We start from the raw sequence: 21,831 nt of genomic DNA, 5'->3' as shown, positions 1-21,831 counted from the left end.
AATACATTTTTAAAAAGTAATTTTTCTACTTGCTGTCAACTGATGATGACGTCATCACCTGTGCCGAGGAAGTAGGTCACGACCAATCATGGCTCAGTTTGCTGACCAAACTCAGAAAACAGGTGAGCCGTGATTGGTCGTTACCTACTTCCTCGGCACAGGTGATGACGTCATCATTTCTAAATGAGCTTGAATGTGATTGGTTCATTCATTGAAGTTAAAAGACGCATCCAAAATGTTCCATCGTCCAAAACTTTTGTTGTTTTGTGTCTGGTTAGAAGTTCCCCGGCTACAGGGAAGAGAAGAAGCGATGCGAGTACCTCCACGAGAAACTGTCGCATATCAAAGGTCTGATCTCGGACTACGACCGGACGCGGCAGCTCTCCTAAGGAAACGCGGCGGCGGCGGCGGCGGCGACTGGAGAACGGACCAAAAACGACTCGCAGCGGACCCAAAGACGCGACTCGCTTGACGGCATCGAGGAGGTTCGTCAACAAACGTTTGCCCTCGAACGGCACGATGCAAAATCGTCCTGCTGTTCAACCGGGCACGTGAAAGCCAAATCTTTTTTTTTTTTTTTTTTTTTTTTTCTCCTGATATGCTTTCCCGCCCAAAATGTTTGATTCGATTCTTTTCTCTTTGCCGCAGAGAGCAACGAGTTGATTTCAAAGTGTCACGTTGATGGTACAATCAGTCTCACGGCGGGAAACGAACGCTCTCTCGTGTGGACGTGTCAATCGGAGAAATATCGGAAAGCGGAAGTCGACTTGAAACATTTTTTGGACAATATGTTATATATGACCTCACTCGTCGAAACATGACATGCGAATTATTAATATGACATTTGTGGAAATATGAGTTGCCAAGCAGAAACCTGCTGTTTTGTTCCATCTTAGGTGGCGGCCATTTTGCCACTTGCTGTCGACTAAAGATGACATCACAGTTGCTCAGGCAATGACCAATCACAGCTCACCATTTTTTTATTATTATTTTTTTTTTTTGAGCTGTGATTGGTTGTTACCTGAGACCGGGGCAAGGTAACAATTTTGAAACCGTCTTGACTGCTTACTGTCATTTAGTATTATTATTATTTTTATTATTATTATTATTATTAGTGTTGATCAGGGGCAGACACAAGTTTCACTTCTTTCTGCCGCCTTTAATTTCTTTTTTTAAAGAACAAATGTTTTTTCTAACTGTGATGTCATCTTCAGTCGACAGCAAGTGGCAAAATGGCCTTCCCGCTGAGATGGATGAAAACGGCCGGATTTTGCTGCTCTCACGCAATATTAACTCGAATATCATATTTAGACGAGTGGGGCTGCATAGAACATATTGTCAAAAAAAAACAAATTGGGGGGTCGACTTCCTCTTGAACTTGCCGTTGACACATTCAGTCACTTTATGAATGAACGGAACCTCGTCGGTTCGTTTGAACGACCCAACACGACGGCAACGCAAAACATGTCACCAAAAACGAACATTTCCGTAGCACCGGCGCCCTCCAGAGTTGCGTCTCGATAATTTTGCAAGCGTGTCATCGGTATCATATCATCACGTCAGTTTACAATCGTCGTCATGTCGCCTGCCATTCAGCGGCCTTCTTGTTGGGAGATCACAAAACGCTCTCGCGAGTCTCGTTCTCCTGCTATCAACTCAAGTTGGACCAAAACTGACAACGTTCAAAATAGATAAATGACTAAATAAATTAATGAATAGAAGTAAAAATAAAAATGGATATCATTTATTTATAAATATAAATAAATAAAAGTGAAAATAAAAACAGATATTTATTTACTTAAACTACAAGCCTGTTGATTATGGAGGACCAAAACTGCTGAAATTAAAACTAAATAAATAAATGAATACAAGTGAAAATAAACACGGATATCATTCATTTATATATTTATTTTAATTTTGGCACATTTGGTCCTCCATAATCAAAAGTCTTGTAGTTTTAAGTAAATAAATAAATGACTAAATAAAAGAATAAAAGTGAAAATAAAAACGGATATCATTTATTTATGTATGTATTTATTTACTTATTTATTTATTTTTAATTTTGGCACTTTTGGTCCTCCATCATCAAGTCTTGTTGTTTGAGTAAATAAATAAATGATATCCGTTTTTTTATTTTCACTTTTATTCATTTATTTAGTCATGTATTTATTTTTAATTTTGATGGTTTATGAAGGAACAAAACTGCTGAACTTAAAAATAAATGAATAAAAGTGAAAATAAAAACGGACATCTATTGTTTATTTATTTATTTACTCATTTATTTATTTGTAATTTTGGCACGTTTGGCCCTCCATAATCAACAGTCTTGTAGTTTAATAAATAAATGGCTAAATCAATCAATCAGGGAGGAGGAGGCGGAGCCAGCGTTTACCTTAACGTGCATGTCAGACATCTTTCAAGTTATTTTCATCTTTATCGCTTTGGACGTTTCAGTTTGTGAAGGTCGTTTACAAACCGGATCGTTTGGCACCGGTTGATTTTTTCTCTCATCGTTTTGACAGAATATTCTCAACTTGGAAAAGAGCTTTTACTCGCCGTCCAATCTTGTGGACACAAATCATGACCGCAGAAAATGTATTTACGACATTTTCATCACACCTGCACTATGCGCAGGATATTAAAAAGAAGAAAAAAAAAAAAGTCTACACACCCTTGTTAAATGTCAGTTTTTAGTGCTTTGAAGGAAAAAATAATAATTGTGACATTTACTACTCCAGTTCAAAAATAAAATCTCTTCAAGAGGTGAGTAAAAATAATCACTTGAGATCATGTGGTTGCACAAGTGTACACACCCTTATAACCGGGAATGTGGCAGTGTACCAAAAAAAATAAAATAAAAATCTTCAACTCATTTCTTCATGAAATGAACCAATCAGGGAGCCTGCCAAGAGGCTGACAACAACATTGCAGGACACGCAGGAGTTTTCTGGAAACTACTGTTTATTTACGTGACATCAGTCCTGCCTAGAAAGCCTACTGGAACATCTGAACCTTCTTTGGGAGGTTAATCAGAAACGCATGTTTACCTGGTAACAGGTGCGTGCGCCGACTCACCATTTGGAGTTTTAATGCGACGGGTTAATTCTGAATGCGGCCACGTCCCCATTTAGGTGGGGTGTGCATACTTGCGCAAGCACATGATCTCAATCATCTTTACTTTCCCTTTCAAATATTTTTTATTTTTTTAAACACTTGAGTCTGTCCAAACGTACTTGTAGGCTAAATGCTACAAACATTTTTCTTTTTCCATTTCATTTCATCATTTCCTTTTTTTTAAATATATTTTGCTATAATATATATTATATATATATATATATAAAAGACTTTTTTAATTAAGTTAATTTTTAATCAATTAATCAATATTTTAATTTAATTTTTAATTTATTTTTTTAGTAATTTATTTTAATTAATTAATTTTTAATTAATTTTTAATTAAGCATTTGGCCTACATTTATACCAATACGAAATCAATTTAAAAAAAAAAAGTTTATTGATAACGCTGATGATTTATTATGTCATTATGCAGTGCATTATTTAGACTTGCCATTTTTTTCCCCCATAATGCAATGTGGAACTTGAGTATGCTCAAGCAATAATCATAATCATCAGGTTTTGTTTTTTTTATTTTTTTTTTAATCACAAAAATCTGTCATTTGAACAGGGGTGTGTCAATAAATATATTTTTTCCATTGTTGGTTGTGAGGTTCAGATTTTGGGACGTTTGAAAAAAAAAAAAAAGTCTTGGCACATATGAAAAGAAGAAGCAACAAAATATTTAAATTAATATTTATATCGTACTTCATTAGGAAATGATGTGCCCGTATTGCGACACTTGCTGAAATGTTCATTGGTCATAAAGAAGCGTCGGCTCACAAAGCAATTTATTTCATATTTCATAACATTTTGTTCTCATTCTAAACATAATGCTGACAAACAAAAACAAACAAATCTCATCATGTGAGTCAAACAAATTGAGTCCGTCAACCAACAAGTGTCGAGACGTGAAATTAAAGTGCAAGATTACTCGGTAATCATAAAAATAGTTTTTTGGGGAATTGATGAAGGAATCCATTTTTTGTATGACTCATCACATAAGGTGCCTTTTCACTAACGAGGACGTTCAAGAACGTTGTTGTAGTTTCACACTGTTGCCACTAGGAAAAGTGCTGATCAAGTTGATGTCACATTGCCTTGTTAAATGCAATAAAAACAAAAAAAAATCATCAGACAGCAACTCATGTGAGTCAATTTCATACATGAATATTAAAAAAAAAAAATATGAATTTTTTTTTTCCATCTCGGTTGCAGGTGTGTTTTGTTGGTACTGGAAACGACATTGACACAACGAAAAAATGTGAAATGGAATATTTTTGTCTATCATAAATCCCAGCAAATGATCTACCTAGAGGAACAAATATGTCTTTTATTTATTTATTTGTTGTTGTTGTTGTTTTTTTTTTTTTGCGTTTTTCCTCTTTGCATCTCTCATTTGTTTTCTTTCTACAAATTACAGCTGCAAGTTTGGTGAAAGGGAAATGGAATATATTTTTGCAATCTTGATGGCGGATATGCAAATGTTGTCCTCATGAAAGAAAAAAAAAAAGCTTTCAGGAAAACAAATGTATTGTTGTCTTACAAAAAACAAAACAAAAGGAAAATAAAACTATTTTCAATGGAACAAGTGTGTGCGAATAAGACACAAAGTCCTTTTTTTTTTTTTTCCCCTTTCCATGTTTCAAATAATGTCATTGACAAACTATTAAACAACACTAAACAAGTGTTAATACATAGAAATGAAATGAAAGTTGACAAAAAGAGTAAAAAAAAATTAATTAGTCATAACTAGTTGCTCCCGATGAGTCAGTTGTTTAACCGATGATCATTTTCTTTATGATTTTTTTTGTTTGTTTGTTTTTTTCAACATTGCACACTTTCTCCTTCAAACACAAGCTTACTTGCGCCCTCATTTTTAATTTCCGGCGCATCAATTCTTCTTAAATATGAAGTTACATGATAACTCCACAAATTAAATTCCGAAGTAACTTGATCAAATGATTTATTATATATATTAATTAGTAACAATGTGTTCTAATCACTTGTGTTACACAAATATTGACACCCAGCAAGGATGAGATGAAAATATAATTCAAAATCTAATTAAGTTATTGTAAATAAAAAAAATAATTAAAAAAAGATTCTGAATTGTCTTAAAGTGCAATAGGTCAGGTTAAGAAAATATTTCTAATAATTCATGCGAACAGTACATTTCAAGAAAATTGGTCCAATTAATTATTAAAATCAATAATTGTATATTAAATTAATAATCAATTGAGTCATTAATTGAAGGAGACCCAAACTTAATATTTAAAGTTATAACCGGCTGATAATTGTTATAAGTAAGATACAAAAAGAAATTGGCCTTTAAAATTACATTTTAATTTATGGGGTTTTAGGAATTGATATCAGGCTCGATTATTTATTTATTTATGTATTTATTTTTTTTTTTTTTAAGCCCAGCCCTATTGGCACCTATTCAATTGAGATGCAACGATACCGGCATTTTACGATATTAAAAGCAGCACAACAAAAAAAAAAAAAAAGGTCCGGTTCATTTCCATTTGTGCAGTTCTAGCACCCTCTGGCGGCTTGTTTTTTTAAGTGCAGTTTAATTTTCACACAGCATGTTTTGGCCCTTATATGTTTAAAATCCATTTCTGTAAGGTATAAAAGCACAATATTGTTTTTTTTAATTTAAGTTTTTAATTAAGTTTTTTTTTTTTTTTTACAATATTGTGACTTTTTTGTTTTGTTTTGTATAGCCAACCTCCCCACAATATCGTGATAACTATCATATCGTGATTTTTGGATATCATTACATCCCTATTATTCAATAAATGACATAGAGAATGAATGTGAAACGAAAAAATGGTGTTGAATCAAGTAGTGACATCTGTTCTCCCTTTTGTGACGAATGTGAACGTTCCGCCTCCAGATCGAGCCAGGAAAAACCCGCCTCACGGTTTGACCCTCAACTTGGGCTGCACCATGGTGACGATCCCAATGAGCGAGGACACCAAACCGCAAAACGCGACCGCGCCCGCGTTGCACCGCCACGCCCCCAACTTGTCCAGCGGGATGGCCAGATCGCAAACGTTTTTGACGGCGTCCAAAAGGACGGCCGGCTCCGACTTGAAGCTGTGCAGCAGCAGGAAGACGAACGCGTCCAAATGCGGCACGACCGCCTCGGCCACGTCGGGACTCTCGTTCAAGTGCGAGATCATTTTGCGCCGGAAGCGCCCGTCCCGCGCCCTCCGCGCCATCAAGCGCGCGAGCACGTAAAGGTCTCGGGCCAGGGCGGCGGCGAGCGACGCGAGGTAGAAGCGCCAGGCCAAAACGCTCCAACGCTCCCTGCGGAGGTCGGGAAGGAGGCCGACGGCGGCGGCCCACAGCGCGTTGTCGCACGTCAGGTAGAGCGCGCGGCCGACGTGGGCGAGCGTCAGGCACAGGCCGAGCGCTCGGTCCGGGAGTCGCGCGCTTCGCCGGGCCGCCTCGATGGCGTTGAGCGCGTTGCCCAGGCGGAACACTGACAAAAAAAAAAAAAAAAAAAAAAAAAAAAAGACAACACAAAAAGAAGGCTTTGACAACAGCAACAACAACAAAAAAAAAGTAGTGCTAATAGGGAGTTAATTTCAGTTAATTGAACATTCCTTTATCACCACTACTTTTTATTTGAATGCACGATGATTAATGAGCACATAGTAGACATCAAAATTTTAGCAGTAATAAATGTCATAATAATAATTCATATATTTGTGGAGACTGGGTTCAAGTTGGATTTTACGATTTGAAAATGGTGCAGAATTTCACAAGTGCGAATGTATCAATTTAAACAACTCAAAATTATTTAAAAAAATAAAATAAAAAATTGACGATTATGTTGTTTTGTAATTGTAGAGTGTAATAGTTGAAATTGTAATTGAATTTGGATGAATTGCACAGCCCTATTTGAAATAATAAATAATAAGAAATATAATGAAATAAATAAATAATTAAAATTGTAAATGGATTCTGATGAATTACACAGCCCTATTTGAAATAATAAATAATAACAAATATAATAAAATAAATTAATAATAATAATAAATAAAATAATAAAAATAATTGAAACTGAATTTGGATGAATTGCAGACCTATTTTAAATTATTAATAAATGTAAAAAAAAATCACATCAATAATAACAATAATAATAACCACAATGAATAAATAAAATAATAATTGAAATCATAATTGAATTTGGATGAATTGCACAGCCCGATTTGAGGCTGCAGCGAGACCGGGACGCTCAGGAGAGATCGTTCATTTCATTTCATTTCATTTCAACGCTCTGCCAAACGAGCTTGACCTATTTGGCCTTTGACCTCATCCGGTCTTTGTCGGCACACGCAGCACCTTCACACCGCCGCTGAATTTCAAATTCAACCTCAGAACCTTCAAGTCAAACAAGTTTTGTAAAAGTGAGCCTCGTTAGAAAGGCAAAAAAAGCCGTCGACGACTCTCACACGCCGAGCTCAAAGAGACGAGTCGCAAAAAAAAAAAAAAAAAAAAAAAGTCTCCTGCTGTTCCCCACAATTCGTTCATTCCAGCAAAGGTGAGAGACTTCACACACACGCGGCATATTTCCACGTTTATTTTTATTTTTTTTACTCGTCTCTCCTTTGCTGGATTCCAGGAAAAAAAGTGTTGCAAGGTTGTCCTCTCGTGGGCTTGATATATTTTAATGAGATAAAAGAATCGTTCCAGTTATGGCGCTCGCCGAAGGCATCTAATATTTACACAGACGTGTGCTAACGACAGTGAGTCGTGGATCCAGCTTGAAAGCTTTGATCCATCCTTCCAATTTTCCATCATGCTTCTCATCATAAGTGCTGCGGGGTGAGATGAAGCCAAAATCAGCTCAGCTGTAGTAAATTGACGGATGGTCAATAAGAATATTTGCAGATTTTGTGGCTGAGTAATATTTAACGGCATCTTTGGAAATCCACACATTATTTGGGGAAAATGTGAGATGTAGTTGCGATGGATAATATTGTGATATTCAACATGTTACCTAAAGGAATTCAATTTTTTAAATCGTGCAAAAGAAGCAAGCATAGTGTATTGGTAGTTAATTAATTGTAATTACTCTCAATGACGTTCAACTATTGGATGGCGACGCTCATTTAAGTTTGCTGACTGCTCAAATTCAGATAAAAGCTTACAAGTCAATATGAAACTTATTGCATGGGCTTGTGATATGCATATCAATATTTTGTTTAGATAGATTTTGCAGCCCTAAAACCTATCCACATACTGTATTAGGTTGGTTTAATAGGACTAATGCAAGGATTGCGCAACAATAAATAAATAAATAAAAAACTTTTCAATACAAGAAGGTTTAAAAAAAAAATAAAAAAAATAAAAAGCTAGCCAAACACGTTTATGTAACAAAAATTGATTCAAAAGACACGAGTTGGTGCTCCACGAGAAAAGGTCCAATAAAGAGCAAATATTCACCTTCCCAACAATGAATATTTGTTGGTGTAAGAACTTTGGAACAAACATTATCGATCATACTCACATTTTCGCCCAGCGCTCATGTTTGCCTCCAGACTTTTAAGTTTGATCACCAGCTCCTTTCGCTGGTGGTTGTTTCGGAGAGCATACACAGACAGGGCGCACGCATATTGGGTTGCTCTAAAAAAAATAATAATAATAACGACAAATATGACAGGTGTTGACACATGAATGCCTGGTTGTGAGGTCAAGTTAACTTGGGTGAGTTCAATTTGCGCAACGCTTGTCTGGTTCTCTCATTTTTTTTTTATCGCAACAAAATCAAGTAGAATGTATGTAACATTGTCAACAACTCACGAATAACATTTTATAAACGTACCTGAGAACACGATCCCTCCCCTGACTCTGGTTGATAATATTTTGTACCAAGTCCATCGTAATCCTTTGGACAACTTGTTCCACTTGTTGCACGTTCTTTCGGGCCAATCTTCTTGTTCTTTGGCACAATGGCCGGCAAATTGTTTTCGGTGTAAATGCAGTCCAGAATTACGGTTAGTTTCAAGTTACAGTTTAAAAATAAATGACAGTTCGTGCTAACGGTAAAAACTTAAATTGTGCTTATTTCTTTCTTATCGTGTGCTCTTGACAACCAGGTACGGTTGGTCCAAACTCGTTTGTTTCAACCCGGAAGTTTTTGCCGACGTACCGGAAGCTGAGAAAATTTTGGTCATTAGCGTAAAGTGTTACCACGGTAACCGCAGAAAATAGAATACAAATTACATCTAGCTATCATAAGTAACACGGGAAGTTTTAATATGCTCTCTTCTGTGCTTTCGCCAAATAAATTAAATCAATAAATCAGTGACAAAACAGAGGCCGTACTTATCACCAGCTTTGAAACACTTCCAAACAAAACAAAATGTGTTCGCTCTATTGCATTTTTATAGTCCCCCCTTTTTTGTTTCTTTTCTTTTTTTTCTTTTCTTTTTTTATTTGGTTGTAATTTTTAAGACCTCAGAGTATTCACACCGAAATTGTTCATCTAAATGAGCGTGACTAACATCCCACTTAATCATCTCAAAGGTCAAATCATGAGGAGATATGTGATGATTCGGTCTAATTACACATGCGGACAGCTGCTACTTGACTATAGAGAGCCAACAGCATGACAGGTTCATTAGCTTTTGATTTGACCTGCAGTATTTTTGGAATTCACTGGAAGATTATGAGCATCACGGACCAACGTGTTTGCGCATCATCTTCTGCTTCTGTTGCTATGGAGATCATATAGCAGCACGGATCAGACCCAAGATAGCACTTCAGTCTCCTGTAACTCGGTTAGAATCGTTAGCTGTGTGTAAATGTGTGTAAAAAAAAAAAGAAAAAAGAAAAAAGTTCTTCCTTTCGAGTATAGGAATATATATTTATGTCGTTGTCATTGCTGCTCTCTGCTGTGTAACTCATCTTAGCGTGTCCAAGCAAGACGCTATATAAATTGGATGAATTATTAATTTAACTATATTTCATCTCTCCGCCTGTCGTCCCATTCTTGACTTCCTCCACCGGCTGACTGCGCCCTTTATCGTTCTTAAAATGAACTCTGCTATTTGCTTTCAAAAGTTATCTACGTGTACAACATTTTGCTTCCGCTGTGGCTGTTTTTATATTTTTGGAGCGCATGCACGTCTGATGAAATACCAAGACTGAACAGTGAGAGGCAGTGTGGTGCCACAGGGCATCCGATTTGCCAGAAAATACAAAGAAAAAAAAAGAAAAACGAAAAGAAATCGAAGAAACAAGGCTAACTGTTAGCTTATCTGGTAACTACGTTGTGGTTTCTAATTTTTCTTCTTGTCATTTTTATTGTGGTAAATGACTTGAATTGTCTGTGAAGTTTTGTACAGCATAATATATAGATTGAACATGATTTATTCAAGGTATGCTCTTGTTGAAACACACACACAAAAAAAGTCAGTTTTACGAAATATTCGACATGATTAGTTTGTCAAACATTTTGTTTCTAAACTATTTACAATTCACTTATGTTCAAGTAGCTTAAAGTATGGTTTTTCTCCCCTCTTGCTTCATCTAGGGGTACTGCAGTCCGTCTCAAGACCTAATTTCATCACGCACGCACCCAAGTGGATGGGAACTCTTTTGTTATAAGGTAAAAGAACTACTGTACATGTTAGCAACTTGTTGATAATGTACTCTCAATTAAGTGACCGCTGACAATCGTGTCCATTGTCTGAAATCAATAGTTTATAAATCGTGTGTTTAAGTAATTGAGTCCAAATGAAAAGCACGACTAGTTTGCTGTCAAAAAGAAAAAAGACAAACATGGGAAGTTGCACTACACTGTCTGTTCAATCCAACACTGGATCGGAAACTGGTGTTCAAAGCATTCAGAGAAAGGCAGTAGTACCCCAATTAAAAGGGCAAATAATAAATTTTCTCCAGTCAATAAATAAAAAAAAAGAATAGAAAATAGCCACCCTCAGATAGCCGCGTCTAATATACGTGTAATGTGGTGACTGCCATGCAATGAAATCCATTTCAAGGTGCATTCCATCCGCAATGAGCGACGCAGGCCATTTAATTGCTCCGCTGCGCGGCGGAAACAAATTAATTGGCTATCGCTGAAATGTTCAAATGACAAATCAAATTTTTTGCAAATGAGCCGGCCGCTCAAAGGTCAAACAAACCACGGCGGCAACAACAAACAGCCCGACTCGGCGGACGGTGATCAAACTCCGTCTTAATTTGGCGTGTGTGTGTGTGCGCCCTTCGAAAATGGCAGCAGCCTTATCACATGGTCACATATTTCACCACTCGTCTTTTATATTGAAGCTGTAATGTATATATATAAAAAACAAACAAACAAACATAGCTCGGTGCACATTCACTTCCTTTCTTTCCATTTGGTTCAAATGAAAGCAATGCGAATGCAAATCCGGTTGTTGTATTGGCTTGATGATTGATGATGTTATTCTATGCAATACTTACAAATGAACGCGCAAAGCATTTTCTCCCCTGCGAGGGCTACGTTCGCGAGGTTTCAAGAAGCTGTCCAACACGTGCCTGAATCGTGAAAGCCGAGTTCAAATTGTAGCGCTTCCAAACCTGGTGCGGCTTCGTTGATGAGGGCAACTGCAATTCATTTGTATCGACGCAAACCTCGGAGGAGTTTTCTTACCAATGCCGACCCGTTTCCACTCTACAGTGTGTGTTCATTGTTCAATACAATCAATCCAGTGTGACGGACTTCATGGATGATCTATTTGACTAAGACAAGTGATACATCTCAAGCTTGCTTGTCAATAAATCTATGCAAATTAGCATAAGATGAATGATGTCACATAGGAATATCATACGGTATTGTAAAGGTTTTGAGTTCTAAAGAAGGAACTGTCCACAGTGGTGAAGGTTAAGGGGAAGATTTCAGAGATTCATGTTAATGTCTTTGACTACTTAAAAAAAAAATACAATAAAAAAAAATCCCCCATTTCTATTTTCTAAATGAATACATCACATAAGTGAAACCTCCAATCATAATTCCACACTTTCAGAATGTGTTCTGATTAGAGCGCTCAAAATTAATCGAGTAATCGCTTTTCTGTCAAATCTCATCAACTTTTCATTTTTCAACCTTGCCAGAATCTCAAATCAATACCATCAAAAAGTCATGTCATTTTTCTGTGTCGACCATTGCGAGCAGCCTGTAAATATCGGAGTGAATGTTAAAATTTTCATTGCGCTGATATATTTCTATCTTAGTAAATAGTAAATACTGCAACAGAGGTCAAAAGGTTATAGTTTTAAAAACAAAACCCTCGAATGCGGAGCGTCTGTATAAAATCTCAGCCAGCCCCAAATATTTCCGGTTGACTTTTTTGGCATTCCGTAAGATTTTTCTTACAGAATGAGTTAGTGACACGCTCCCGTTTATATATCCCACAAATATGAATATATATGTCCGTCATATATCCCACAAATACGGAGATTTGATCTGCATGATCGACTTTAAAATGACACTTCAAAAAGAAGAGGAAATTGGCAAGCCAGCATCAGTGCTACCCAAAGTTATTTTAGTTAACTAAAACTAATGAAAAAAAAAAAAAAAAAAAAAAAAATTCGTTAACAAAATCAAATAAAAACGAAAATGCTTATGAAAACACGAAAACTAACTGAAACTAGACTACGTGCAATTTCTGGAGAAATTGCGTGGGAATGCTGAAAGCGGAATGCTAATAGCGGAATGCTTGAAAAAAAGTTGAAAATGAATTTTAATTTTTCAATGAATGAAGAAAAAGTTGATCTTTAATGTTAAATTGTGCGAATACTGTCAGTAATGTGGAATCAGACGATATATTTCCAAGAAGGTGTGAATTTTTGAAGCAAGTTGAAATTTGAAGGGTGTAAATCGGAAGAATTATGTGGGAGTTGTTTGTGTGGAGAATAATATGTGCCTGGAAAAAAAAAAAGAATACAAATAACTAGGGGTGTGAATTGCCTAGTACCTGACGATTCGATTCGTATCACGATTCACAGGTCACGATTCGATTCGATACCGATTAATCCCGATACGAATTTATAAGTCGATTGTTGCGATTTTTTTCCATTCAAATTTAGAAAATACTAATCAGTAAGCTTGTAGAGTGTAAGATTTATATGAAAATGTATTATTTATTTATCTGAAATTTCAGTCTTATAGAGGTTGTAATCTGTTTCATGTTTGAACAGCATTAAAATAAAATATTAAGGCTTAATGTTCCGTTCATATAACATTCTTCCATGCTCACGGTGTGAATCCTAACCCGAAGTCAGACGTTTTGTTGAATATTTTTCCATTAAAAATGGAAGTTTAAAAATTGATTCACACACACACACAAAAAAAAAAAGGCAATGATGATAAGACGTTGAATCGGTAAGACTACCGAATGAACAATTCTGAGCTCTTTTAAAAAAAAAAAAAAAAAAAAAAAAAAAAAAAAAATAATCGATTTTTTTTTATTGAATCGATTCGAGAATCGCGCGATGTAGTATCGCGATATATCGCCGAATCGATTTTTTTTTAACACCCCTACAAATAACATATGTGGGAATGCTTTCAGCATTCCCATAACTACATTTTATGTTTACAAAAGTAACTATCATTATAACAAAAAATGTCCTTCGTTTAAGTCTTTGGTAATTCATTTAATGCATAAGTCTTTGGAGATGATTTTAAATGTGATTTTAAGTTGATTTATTTTGATATTAACCGGAAAAAGGACGTTTGAAAATGTGTCACACAGAAGTGATGTCATCACGCAACAGCCAATAGAAAAGCACCTTCAGATGGCGTTGCTCCCATGGTGTTTTTTTTTTTTTCTTAAATATTGCACACAAGTCATACAAATTAAAAAACAAACAAACTGATACTGAAACTATAATTATAGCAAAAAATGTCCTTCCTTTTAGTCTTTGGGAATGAATTTAATGCATGAGCCTTTGGGGATGATTTTAAATGTGATTTTTAGTAGATTTATTTTGAAATTAACAGAAGTGATGTCATCTAGCAGCAGCCAATAAAAAAAAAAAAAAGCACCTTCAGATGATGTCGCTCCCATGGTGATTTTTAAATATTGCACACAAGTAATACACATTAAAAAAAACAAAACTAAAACTAATACTGAAACTAACTAAAACTAAACTAAAACTAAGTATTTATTAAATAACTAAACTAACAGAAGCACCCTGAAAACTAATTAAAACTAACTCTTTAAAAAAAATAATACTCCAAACGAAATCAACACTAACTAAAATTCCCAAACTATAATAACCCTCCTATTACCTTAGCACTAGCCTAGCGTCAACAAACGTAAACAGCCTGCTCGAGTGTAGCGCATATCAGAAATCTGAATTGGAAACTTTCATAAGTTTTGATTACAATTTGACACGTACATCTTCAAGCCTCCGTCCTTCCTGTTAGATTGGACTCGGGTCCTTCAGTATCGTAATCTTGTGAAGAACCGACTCATTTTGTTTGGGGATAAACAAAATCCCAGTTGGAACAAAACATAACAATGAGTGGGGATCTCAATCTGTTTGCAATCTATTTGCAGGTGTGCATTGTGGCGGGAGGATGAAAAATTGGGAGTTTGAAAACACGATGCAAAAAAATAATACAGCCAATATTCTCAACAGATGCTTTTTCGTATTGCATCTGAGGGGAAATCAGCATTTTTTTTTTTCATTTTGGGAGGTCAGACGCACGCAAGAGAAATCCATCTTGCCAAGTTTCAGACGAATCTTTTAGGAAAGGAGCGATGTTGTGGTCGAATGGCGACAACGGAGACGAGATAAGCGAGCGTGGATGTAGCAATTTTATCACAAGTAGATCACAACAAATCGAGTCACCGAATGCTAAAGCGCACACAAACTTGAGCAATTTCCTTCAAATGTTGCAAGAGGAAGACGCTGGACTCTTTCGGAGCCCCGATGGTCACTTTTTAGTCGTCAGAGAGTGACAATGCAACAAGATTGGGAAAGTAATTGAATAATTATTGAAACGAGTCGTCTCAGTTCTGTATGACTGCTTGTCAGCTTCAAAAGTCTTATCAGCCTTGATTCATATGAAGGAGCAAATGCATTCAAACAGAGCAAAGAATTACATTAACCCCCGGGGGACATTATTTTTTTATTTTATTTTTTTTAATCTCGCCTTACATTTGTAATCATCTAAACGCCTTTTGTATGCTTTGTTCAAGGCACATCAACCATGCATGGAAGACAGCAATTGTATTGCAAAGCGGACCGTCACTTCATTCGTGAGTAAAAATACAAAAAAACACACACAAAAAAACACTGCAGTTCAGTATTACGCATGAAATATATTTATATTTATTTTGACATTTATTTTTATATTTATTTTTATTTTTTGATCCTCATTTTTTATTTTTGTAATAATTTTTACTTTATTTAATTATTTATTTATGGAATTTATTATTTATTTTATTTTATTTTTTAAATTTCCATTGATATTTTCCATCCATCCATTTTCTTGACCGCTTTTCCTCACAAGGATTGTGTGGGGGGGATTTCAGACCTCTGAGGAGGGAGATGAGATTGGTGGAAAAGATCGGTTTATTTTTAAGGATCGGCCCCATTACCGATCTTCCAAAATTAAGGAAATCGGGGCCGATAAATTGGCCGGACAATTGATCGGTGCACTCCTTACTACATAGGGATATACTGAATAGGTCTTTTTTTTTTTTCCTAATTGTCTTTCATAGTTTGTTTTTAAAAAAAAAAGGTGTTTGGCACCTTCTTAACGTTGAAAACAAATGACGACACGTATGGTAACGTTGCCGTCTCATTGTTTGGAATTAGAGTCCCCTTTGATCACGTATGGTCAAAAAAAAAACAGCTTCTCCTTTGATGCTCACAGACCTCACTAACATCGTTTAAACTTTAAATGCAGCCAACCATAATAGAATTTTAATTATATTTGCTCATTTGCCAGTCAACATTTTTTTTTTTCAAATAATGTCCCTGCATCCCATCTGAGCTGATTGACCTTCATGCTCTCTTTTCAACATTGGCAAACCTGTCTTTAATTAAACGCTGCAGATGAAAAATAAAAAAATGATATTCCGTGCTGAATCTGCAGCGGGTGAAGAAATGAAATATATGATGAACCTGTCGAGTTGTCCAAATCCCCGTTCTATGAACCGCCCGAGATAATAAATGTCTTGCGATTGTTTTTGTATTTTTCTGCATTAGTCAAACGTGACTTCCTTTTTTTTTTTGCTGTTTTGCATTCATATGCGGGGATTACCGCAATGGCGTGTTTGGATGCTTCTGCTTCCCCAGTGGAGGAGTGCAAATTACTTGCGTCTTTTTCAGTTGATGTGGCCTTATTTGGGTCCTCACTACTCATTTCCTGTGCATATAGTACTTTATTGCAGGCACCTTCCGAGAGACTTGCTCCAAAAGCAAACTTTAAAGGAACACAAGACTTGTGAAAACCTAACCAGCTATTTTGTGAAATGGTTCATTTCAACTCTTGCCTGAAAAAATTGCCAATTTATGTTTAGCAATTATGATTTGATAGCACTTTTTACAGATATTTTTGTGTCAAGTATCGGGCATGTTGGTCAGTCACGTGATCGTAAAATACACATTGAATGAATGACAACAAAGGGACCCACGAGGAATTATCGCGTCCTACGGCGGACATCAAAGGTGGAATTACGTCTTACAACCAAGAAACACGGCAAAAATTTGTTTCCAAACGAAAAGCCGGATGAAACCGGCACATCCGGCCGTCAGCAAGTCAAAGTGGACGGTAAACATTGGTGACTTTTTCTCTGCTATGCTAAGCGACATGTCCTGTGCCAAGCACGCTTTAGCCCACATTAGGAGCGGCCACCCCCCACACGGAATGACATGAAATCGGACGTGTTGAGGACTTTAATCTGAACAGAATTGGTCACAGTATTTGGGATCGAATACGTCTTTTTCTTGCACATGACGTCAGCAAATTCCCATTGAAATGAGCGAAGACGTCTTCCGGTTACACACGGGATAGGTCATCACGATCACGTGACCAGGAACATGGCGTCCCTCACAGTACGTTCGAATTCAGATACTTAATCGGTTTAAAATACAATTCTAGGAATAAAATGCCAGAGATATTTGCACTTTTATCCTTTGTACACAGTGCCTAATCCAATACTGGAGAATGATTAATAAGTATCGCTTTGAGGAGAAAGTGATTTTTGGGATTATGCTGTCCTGGTGGTGAGTGCAAATGGATCGCAGTTCTGCGGTTTAGTGTTTTACTGTGTGGAGTTTAATGTCCTTCTCGTTTTCTTAAGGTAGCCCTGATTAGGGATGTAATCTACTAGTGGTAATGCAAACAATAACGGCATTATCGTGATATTTTCGCAATATTAAAACTGCCGCAATATTGTCGTCGTCATGTCACGATATTAAAAGCAGCACATCTGTCAGGATGATTTCCATTTGTGCAGTTCTAGCACCCTCTGGTGGCTAGTTTTTTGGTTTGTTTTTTTAGTGCAGTTTGATTTTTCACAAGGCATGTTTTGGCCCGTGCGGTTGAGTGGTTAGCACGTCCGCCTTCCAGTACTGAGGACTCCGGTTCAAGTCCAGGCTCCGGCCTTGCTGGGTGGAGTTTGCATGTTCTCCCCGTGCCCGCGTGGGTCTTCTCCGGGTACTCCGGTCTCCTCCCACATTCCAAAGACATGCATGGCAGGTTAATTGGGCGCTCCGAATTGTCCCTAGGTGTGCTTGTGATTGTGTGGATGGTTGTTCGTCTCTGTGTGCCCTGCGATTGGCTGGCAACCAGTCCAAGGGTGTCCCCCGCCTACTGCCCAGAGCCAGCTGAGATAGGCTCCAGCACCCCCCCACGACCCTTGTGAGGAATAAGCGGTCAAGAAAATGGATGGATGGATGGATGGATGTTTTGGCCCTTATATGTTTAAAAATCCACACTAATGGTCAGATGAAGCGGATGGTAAGCTTGTGAAGCGAGTCAATATGTGCAGGAACTCAATGTGTGACAGTTTATCCAAGTGAGGATGAGGCAAATGTAAAATCATTTTCAAAAATGTTGATCAAGTGCACTCTCTAAGCTTGTTCAATACTCTTTGTTAACTGCAAAAGCACTAATGGACGAGCCTTTTGTGTCCGTGCGTTTTAGCTTTCCAGGAAATGACGAGAAAAAAAACGAGAGCGAATTGGTATAATTTAGCTGATCACAATTGAAGCGCAAGCATCGGAGGCGCGAATCAACTCGTCTTTCCCTCCCTTGACAACTGAAACAAATGAAAAAGTCTTCATCGAGCATCCAGCAGCGTGCTTGCGTCGAAGCGTTGACAAACGGACGGAACGCAGATGACAGGCGACATGCCGGGTGAAACGAGCGATCGCTACCGAGAGGGCGAAACCTCACACGGAGATGAAGGATAGCTTCATTAAATGCGGCACGCTCGCCTTGATTGCTGATTGACGACGTGGAACCAAACGCGACGAGAGAGTCTGTCGTTTCACACATTTACCTGCTCTTACGGTTCAAGCATTCATTATGCAGAAGGAGCAGATACCGTAAATATTGATCGGGATATTATCCGGACACGTTGTTGAGGTTGGAGACTAGTGCTGCCACTATCAAATATTTTTTAGAATCGATTAATATATCGATTATTTAATCGATTAGGTCTGGGAATAAAAGTCGACCGAGTCGGTTTGGTCGACCAGAAAAAGTGGTTGACGCAAAAATGCATGCACCAAAGCTATTTTAATCATTTTTAAAAAACATATTTGCAGCACCTGGACGTGGCCGGAACGTTTTAAAGTGCTTTATAAATAAAGTTGAGTTGAGTTTAAAAAAATACGACGGCGTATTACGGCCACGTAGAAATATATATAATTTTTTTAGAGGGCAGGATCAATATGGCGAGAAAAAAAAGTGGTAAATTTGCCACTTTTAATATGACGAGAAAAAAAAGTGGCAAAAAAAAATTAAAAAATTCTACTTTGGCCCTAATACGCCATTGTTAAAAAAACAAAACAAAAAAAAACAATTGTTTAATTTTTTTTTTTTAATTTTTGGGGGGGGCGGGGCTATTAGTCGATTAATTGTTGGAATAATTGATAGGCAAGTCGATTTTTTTTTTTTTAAAGTCACGAGTGACACCACTATAATCAATTAATTGACTAATCGGATTCATTTCAATTTACCTGACTGAGGATCGAACCCACAACCTCATGGATGGTAGACAACAACTCTACCACTGAGCCATGCCGCCCACGGACGCTGAGTTTGTTTGCCAAATGTATTTAAAAATTAAATTAAAATGAAAGCCAACTCATTTTAAAATATTTTTTTTTCTTTTTTTTAATGTTCTTATGGTGACTGAATGGGAATCAGTTCATTGCGTCGTCCGGATTTCACCCACAGTCAGCTGGGATACGGCCACACTTGAGCAAAATGAGCAGCATAAAATGGAAATTTGAAGATGGATTCATACTTGATGTTCAGGTCACGATTGCCTTGTAATCGACTGGCACCAATAATGTAATCCTGCTTTCGTACTAATCTGGAACAGACTGCGGCTCCCTCATAACAATGAACAGGATAAGCAGTTATCGAAAATGGATGAATGAAAGGCCGAAAGGTTGCGTTGTATTGGGACAACTGTTACCCGGGTCAACTATTCTTCAATACCTCCAGCTGTCACTCTTTTTTTTTGTTTTTTTTTTGTTTTTTCCCCTCACTGTAAGAAATCATATATATGAAGTGATGATGCTCTTTGCCGGTCTTTCAGTCTCACACCGATCATATCGGCGGCCTTTTAAAAAGTCAGAGGGTCAATAGGTGCTCGGTGGGAGCGGCGAGTCTGGGGAAACTTTTGACAAAAACATTTTTTTTTTTTTACCTTTTACCTGCTGCTTTTGTCTCGATGGTGAGCGTTTGAAGATGAAAGCGTAGAAGTTCTCAATCTTATCGTCAGATTGCTATAATTGATCCATTTATGGCTTTGCTATTCTCTCGCGTTATCCTGTTGGAAGTGGAAAGCCGGAGCGTTAGCTTACCTCGCTGTGGGTGAAAGGCAGGACTACGCGTTAGATCAGTCGCAAGGTGCGTACGGTGGAGATGAAAAGTCTACATACCTCTGTTTAAACGCCAATTAATTTTTTTGTATAACCTGTACAATGCAAGGAAATTTCCCAAAAATTAGCAGAGGTTAGAAAATAAAAATAATTGTGTTAATTGATATTTTTAGTTGTTAGGCGGCAAAAAAAGTGTGGAGAAAAAAAAATCACAATTCCCACAATAAAATGACTTTATTTGGTATACAATCACAATCACGTAGCTGCTCGTTTGCAACTCTCAATGCAGAAGCTGACTCGTGGCGTCGCTCCTTCAGTGGAACTTGAGCATAAATTCAATCCTGACATTTACAAGACGTTTCAAAGAAGCTTTTGATGGCAGTGGTGTTTGGAAAAACATTTCACGCTTGTACATTTTTTGCCTGGAGGCAACGTATGTGGAATATTTTTGTTATTTTTTGAAAGAACCTGAGTGTAATCCGAACTGTGCGACTTGCTGCCATAAAGCTTTTATTAGTCAAGCCGCTCTACGTTCTTGCTCTGACGTCAAGTAATTATCTCGTTACTTTTGAAGAAGACTGAAAATTGCGGTGAGGCGCAACCGTTTCGATTAAATTTATATCTCTTGAGTAATACACAGAAATTGTGAAATGTCCAAAAGATTGCGAACTCCACTTGTGTGTCAGTCATTACAAATGTACGGAGCCCATCAGGGTCTGAATTTTTATTTTTAATTTTTGCTAATCTGTACCCACAGTTTAGTAAACTGTACCCACAGTTTAGCAATCTGTGCCCACAGTTTAGTAAACTGTACCCACATTTTACTAATCTGTACCCACAGTTTAGTAATCTGGGCCCACAGTTTAGTAAACTGTACCCACAGTTTACTAATCTGTACCCACAGTTTACTAAATCTCCTAATCTGTACCCACAGTTTAGTAATCTGTACCCACAGTTTAGTAAACTGTACCCACAGTTTAGTAATCTCTACCCACGGTTTACTAAACCGTACCCATGGGTACGGTTTACTAAACTGTGAGTACAGATTAGTAAACTGAGGGTGCAGATTAGCAAAAAAAATAAAAAATTCAGACCCTGACACCAGAGGGGCTCCGTACAAATGAATATGAGTGTTGCGAAAACATTTTTTTTTTTTTTTGCATCAACAATCACTTTTATTCAACATATACATATTTCAACAGCTTCAACAACATACTAAAGAAAAAGAAAAACATGCACATATTAATAGCACTTTAAACAAGCAAAGCAAAACCTCACTACAAGCGCTAACAATGTATGAGATTTATATTTTTTATTATTAAATATAATAATTTGTTTAAACAGAAATTCACGACATAATTCAACGGGACCTTGGTTTTCATAAATAGTTGGTTCCAAAAAGTCTGATTAAAACCCTGTAGTATGAAAACCAAAGCAGTATTTAACAATAATGCAAATTCAATCCATCCCATAAACGCAAAATATTAACAATGTATATTTTTACGGTTGTTTGATTCCAGGAAATGAATGGTAAAGTCATAAGAGCAGATTGATGAGTTTGATGCAAACCACTTACAAAACTTGGACCTACGACAACCAAGGTTCCGTTGGATTGAGATCAAATCCAACATCAAT

The 21,831-nt window shown here is 37.0% G+C and overlaps 2 protein-coding genes across 4 annotated transcripts in view; one reads left to right on the top strand and one right to left on the bottom strand.

Annotated features, from left to right (window-relative positions):
* The window catches only part of LOC144016457 (RNA polymerase II elongation factor ELL), an 88,401-nt gene that overhangs the window by 33,444 nt on the left and 33,126 nt on the right, over window positions 1–21,831 (top strand). The window contains exons 13-15 of one of the 3 annotated variants that reach the window (XR_013282914.1): window positions 279–485; window positions 10,667–10,741; window positions 15,327–15,386. Coding sequence is in view for 1 of the 3 variants with exons in the window: in XM_077517627.1 (XP_077373753.1) it covers window positions 279–389 (111 nt within the window). In the remaining 2 variants the exon portion in view is untranslated. Of the gene's footprint in view, window positions 1–278; window positions 4,703–6,013; window positions 6,433–10,666; window positions 10,742–15,326; window positions 15,387–21,831 lie in introns of those variants that run through there. The other 2 variants (XR_013282915.1, XM_077517627.1) reach the window with 2 other exon arrangements.
* Window positions 3,796–9,242, bottom strand: pex11a (peroxisomal biogenesis factor 11 alpha). The gene is made up of 3 exons (XM_077517630.1): window positions 8,954–9,242; window positions 8,639–8,754; window positions 3,796–6,604 (listed from the first exon to the last, which is right to left on the bottom strand). The coding sequence occupies exons 1-3, from the start codon at window positions 9,007–9,009 to the stop codon at window positions 6,036–6,038; spliced, it is 741 nt and encodes a 246-aa protein (XP_077373756.1). The 5' UTR covers window positions 9,010–9,242; the 3' UTR covers window positions 3,796–6,035.

This window comes from Festucalex cinctus, chromosome 3, assembly GCF_051991245.1.
Source record: "Festucalex cinctus isolate MCC-2025b chromosome 3, RoL_Fcin_1.0, whole genome shotgun sequence".
Taxonomy (NCBI): Eukaryota; Metazoa; Chordata; class Actinopteri; order Syngnathiformes; family Syngnathidae; genus Festucalex; species Festucalex cinctus.
The sequence above is the reverse complement of the archived record's forward strand: the minus strand, read 5'-3'. Positions and strand labels throughout refer to the sequence as shown.

Excerpts from the sequence above, each read along its gene's own strand:
- pex11a (XM_077517630.1), bottom strand. The coding sequence starts at position 9,009 with ATGGACTTGGTACAAAATATTATCAACCAGAGTCAGGGGAGGGATCGT. Across the intron at positions 8,755-8,953 it reads GGGAGGGATCGTGTTCTCAG|AGCAACCCAATATGCGTGCG; the intron begins GTACGTTTATAA and ends TATTTTTTTTAG. Across the intron at positions 6,605-8,638 it reads CATGAGCGCTGGGCGAAAAT|TGTTCCGCCTGGGCAACGCG; the intron begins GTGAGTATGATC and ends TTTTTTTGTCAG.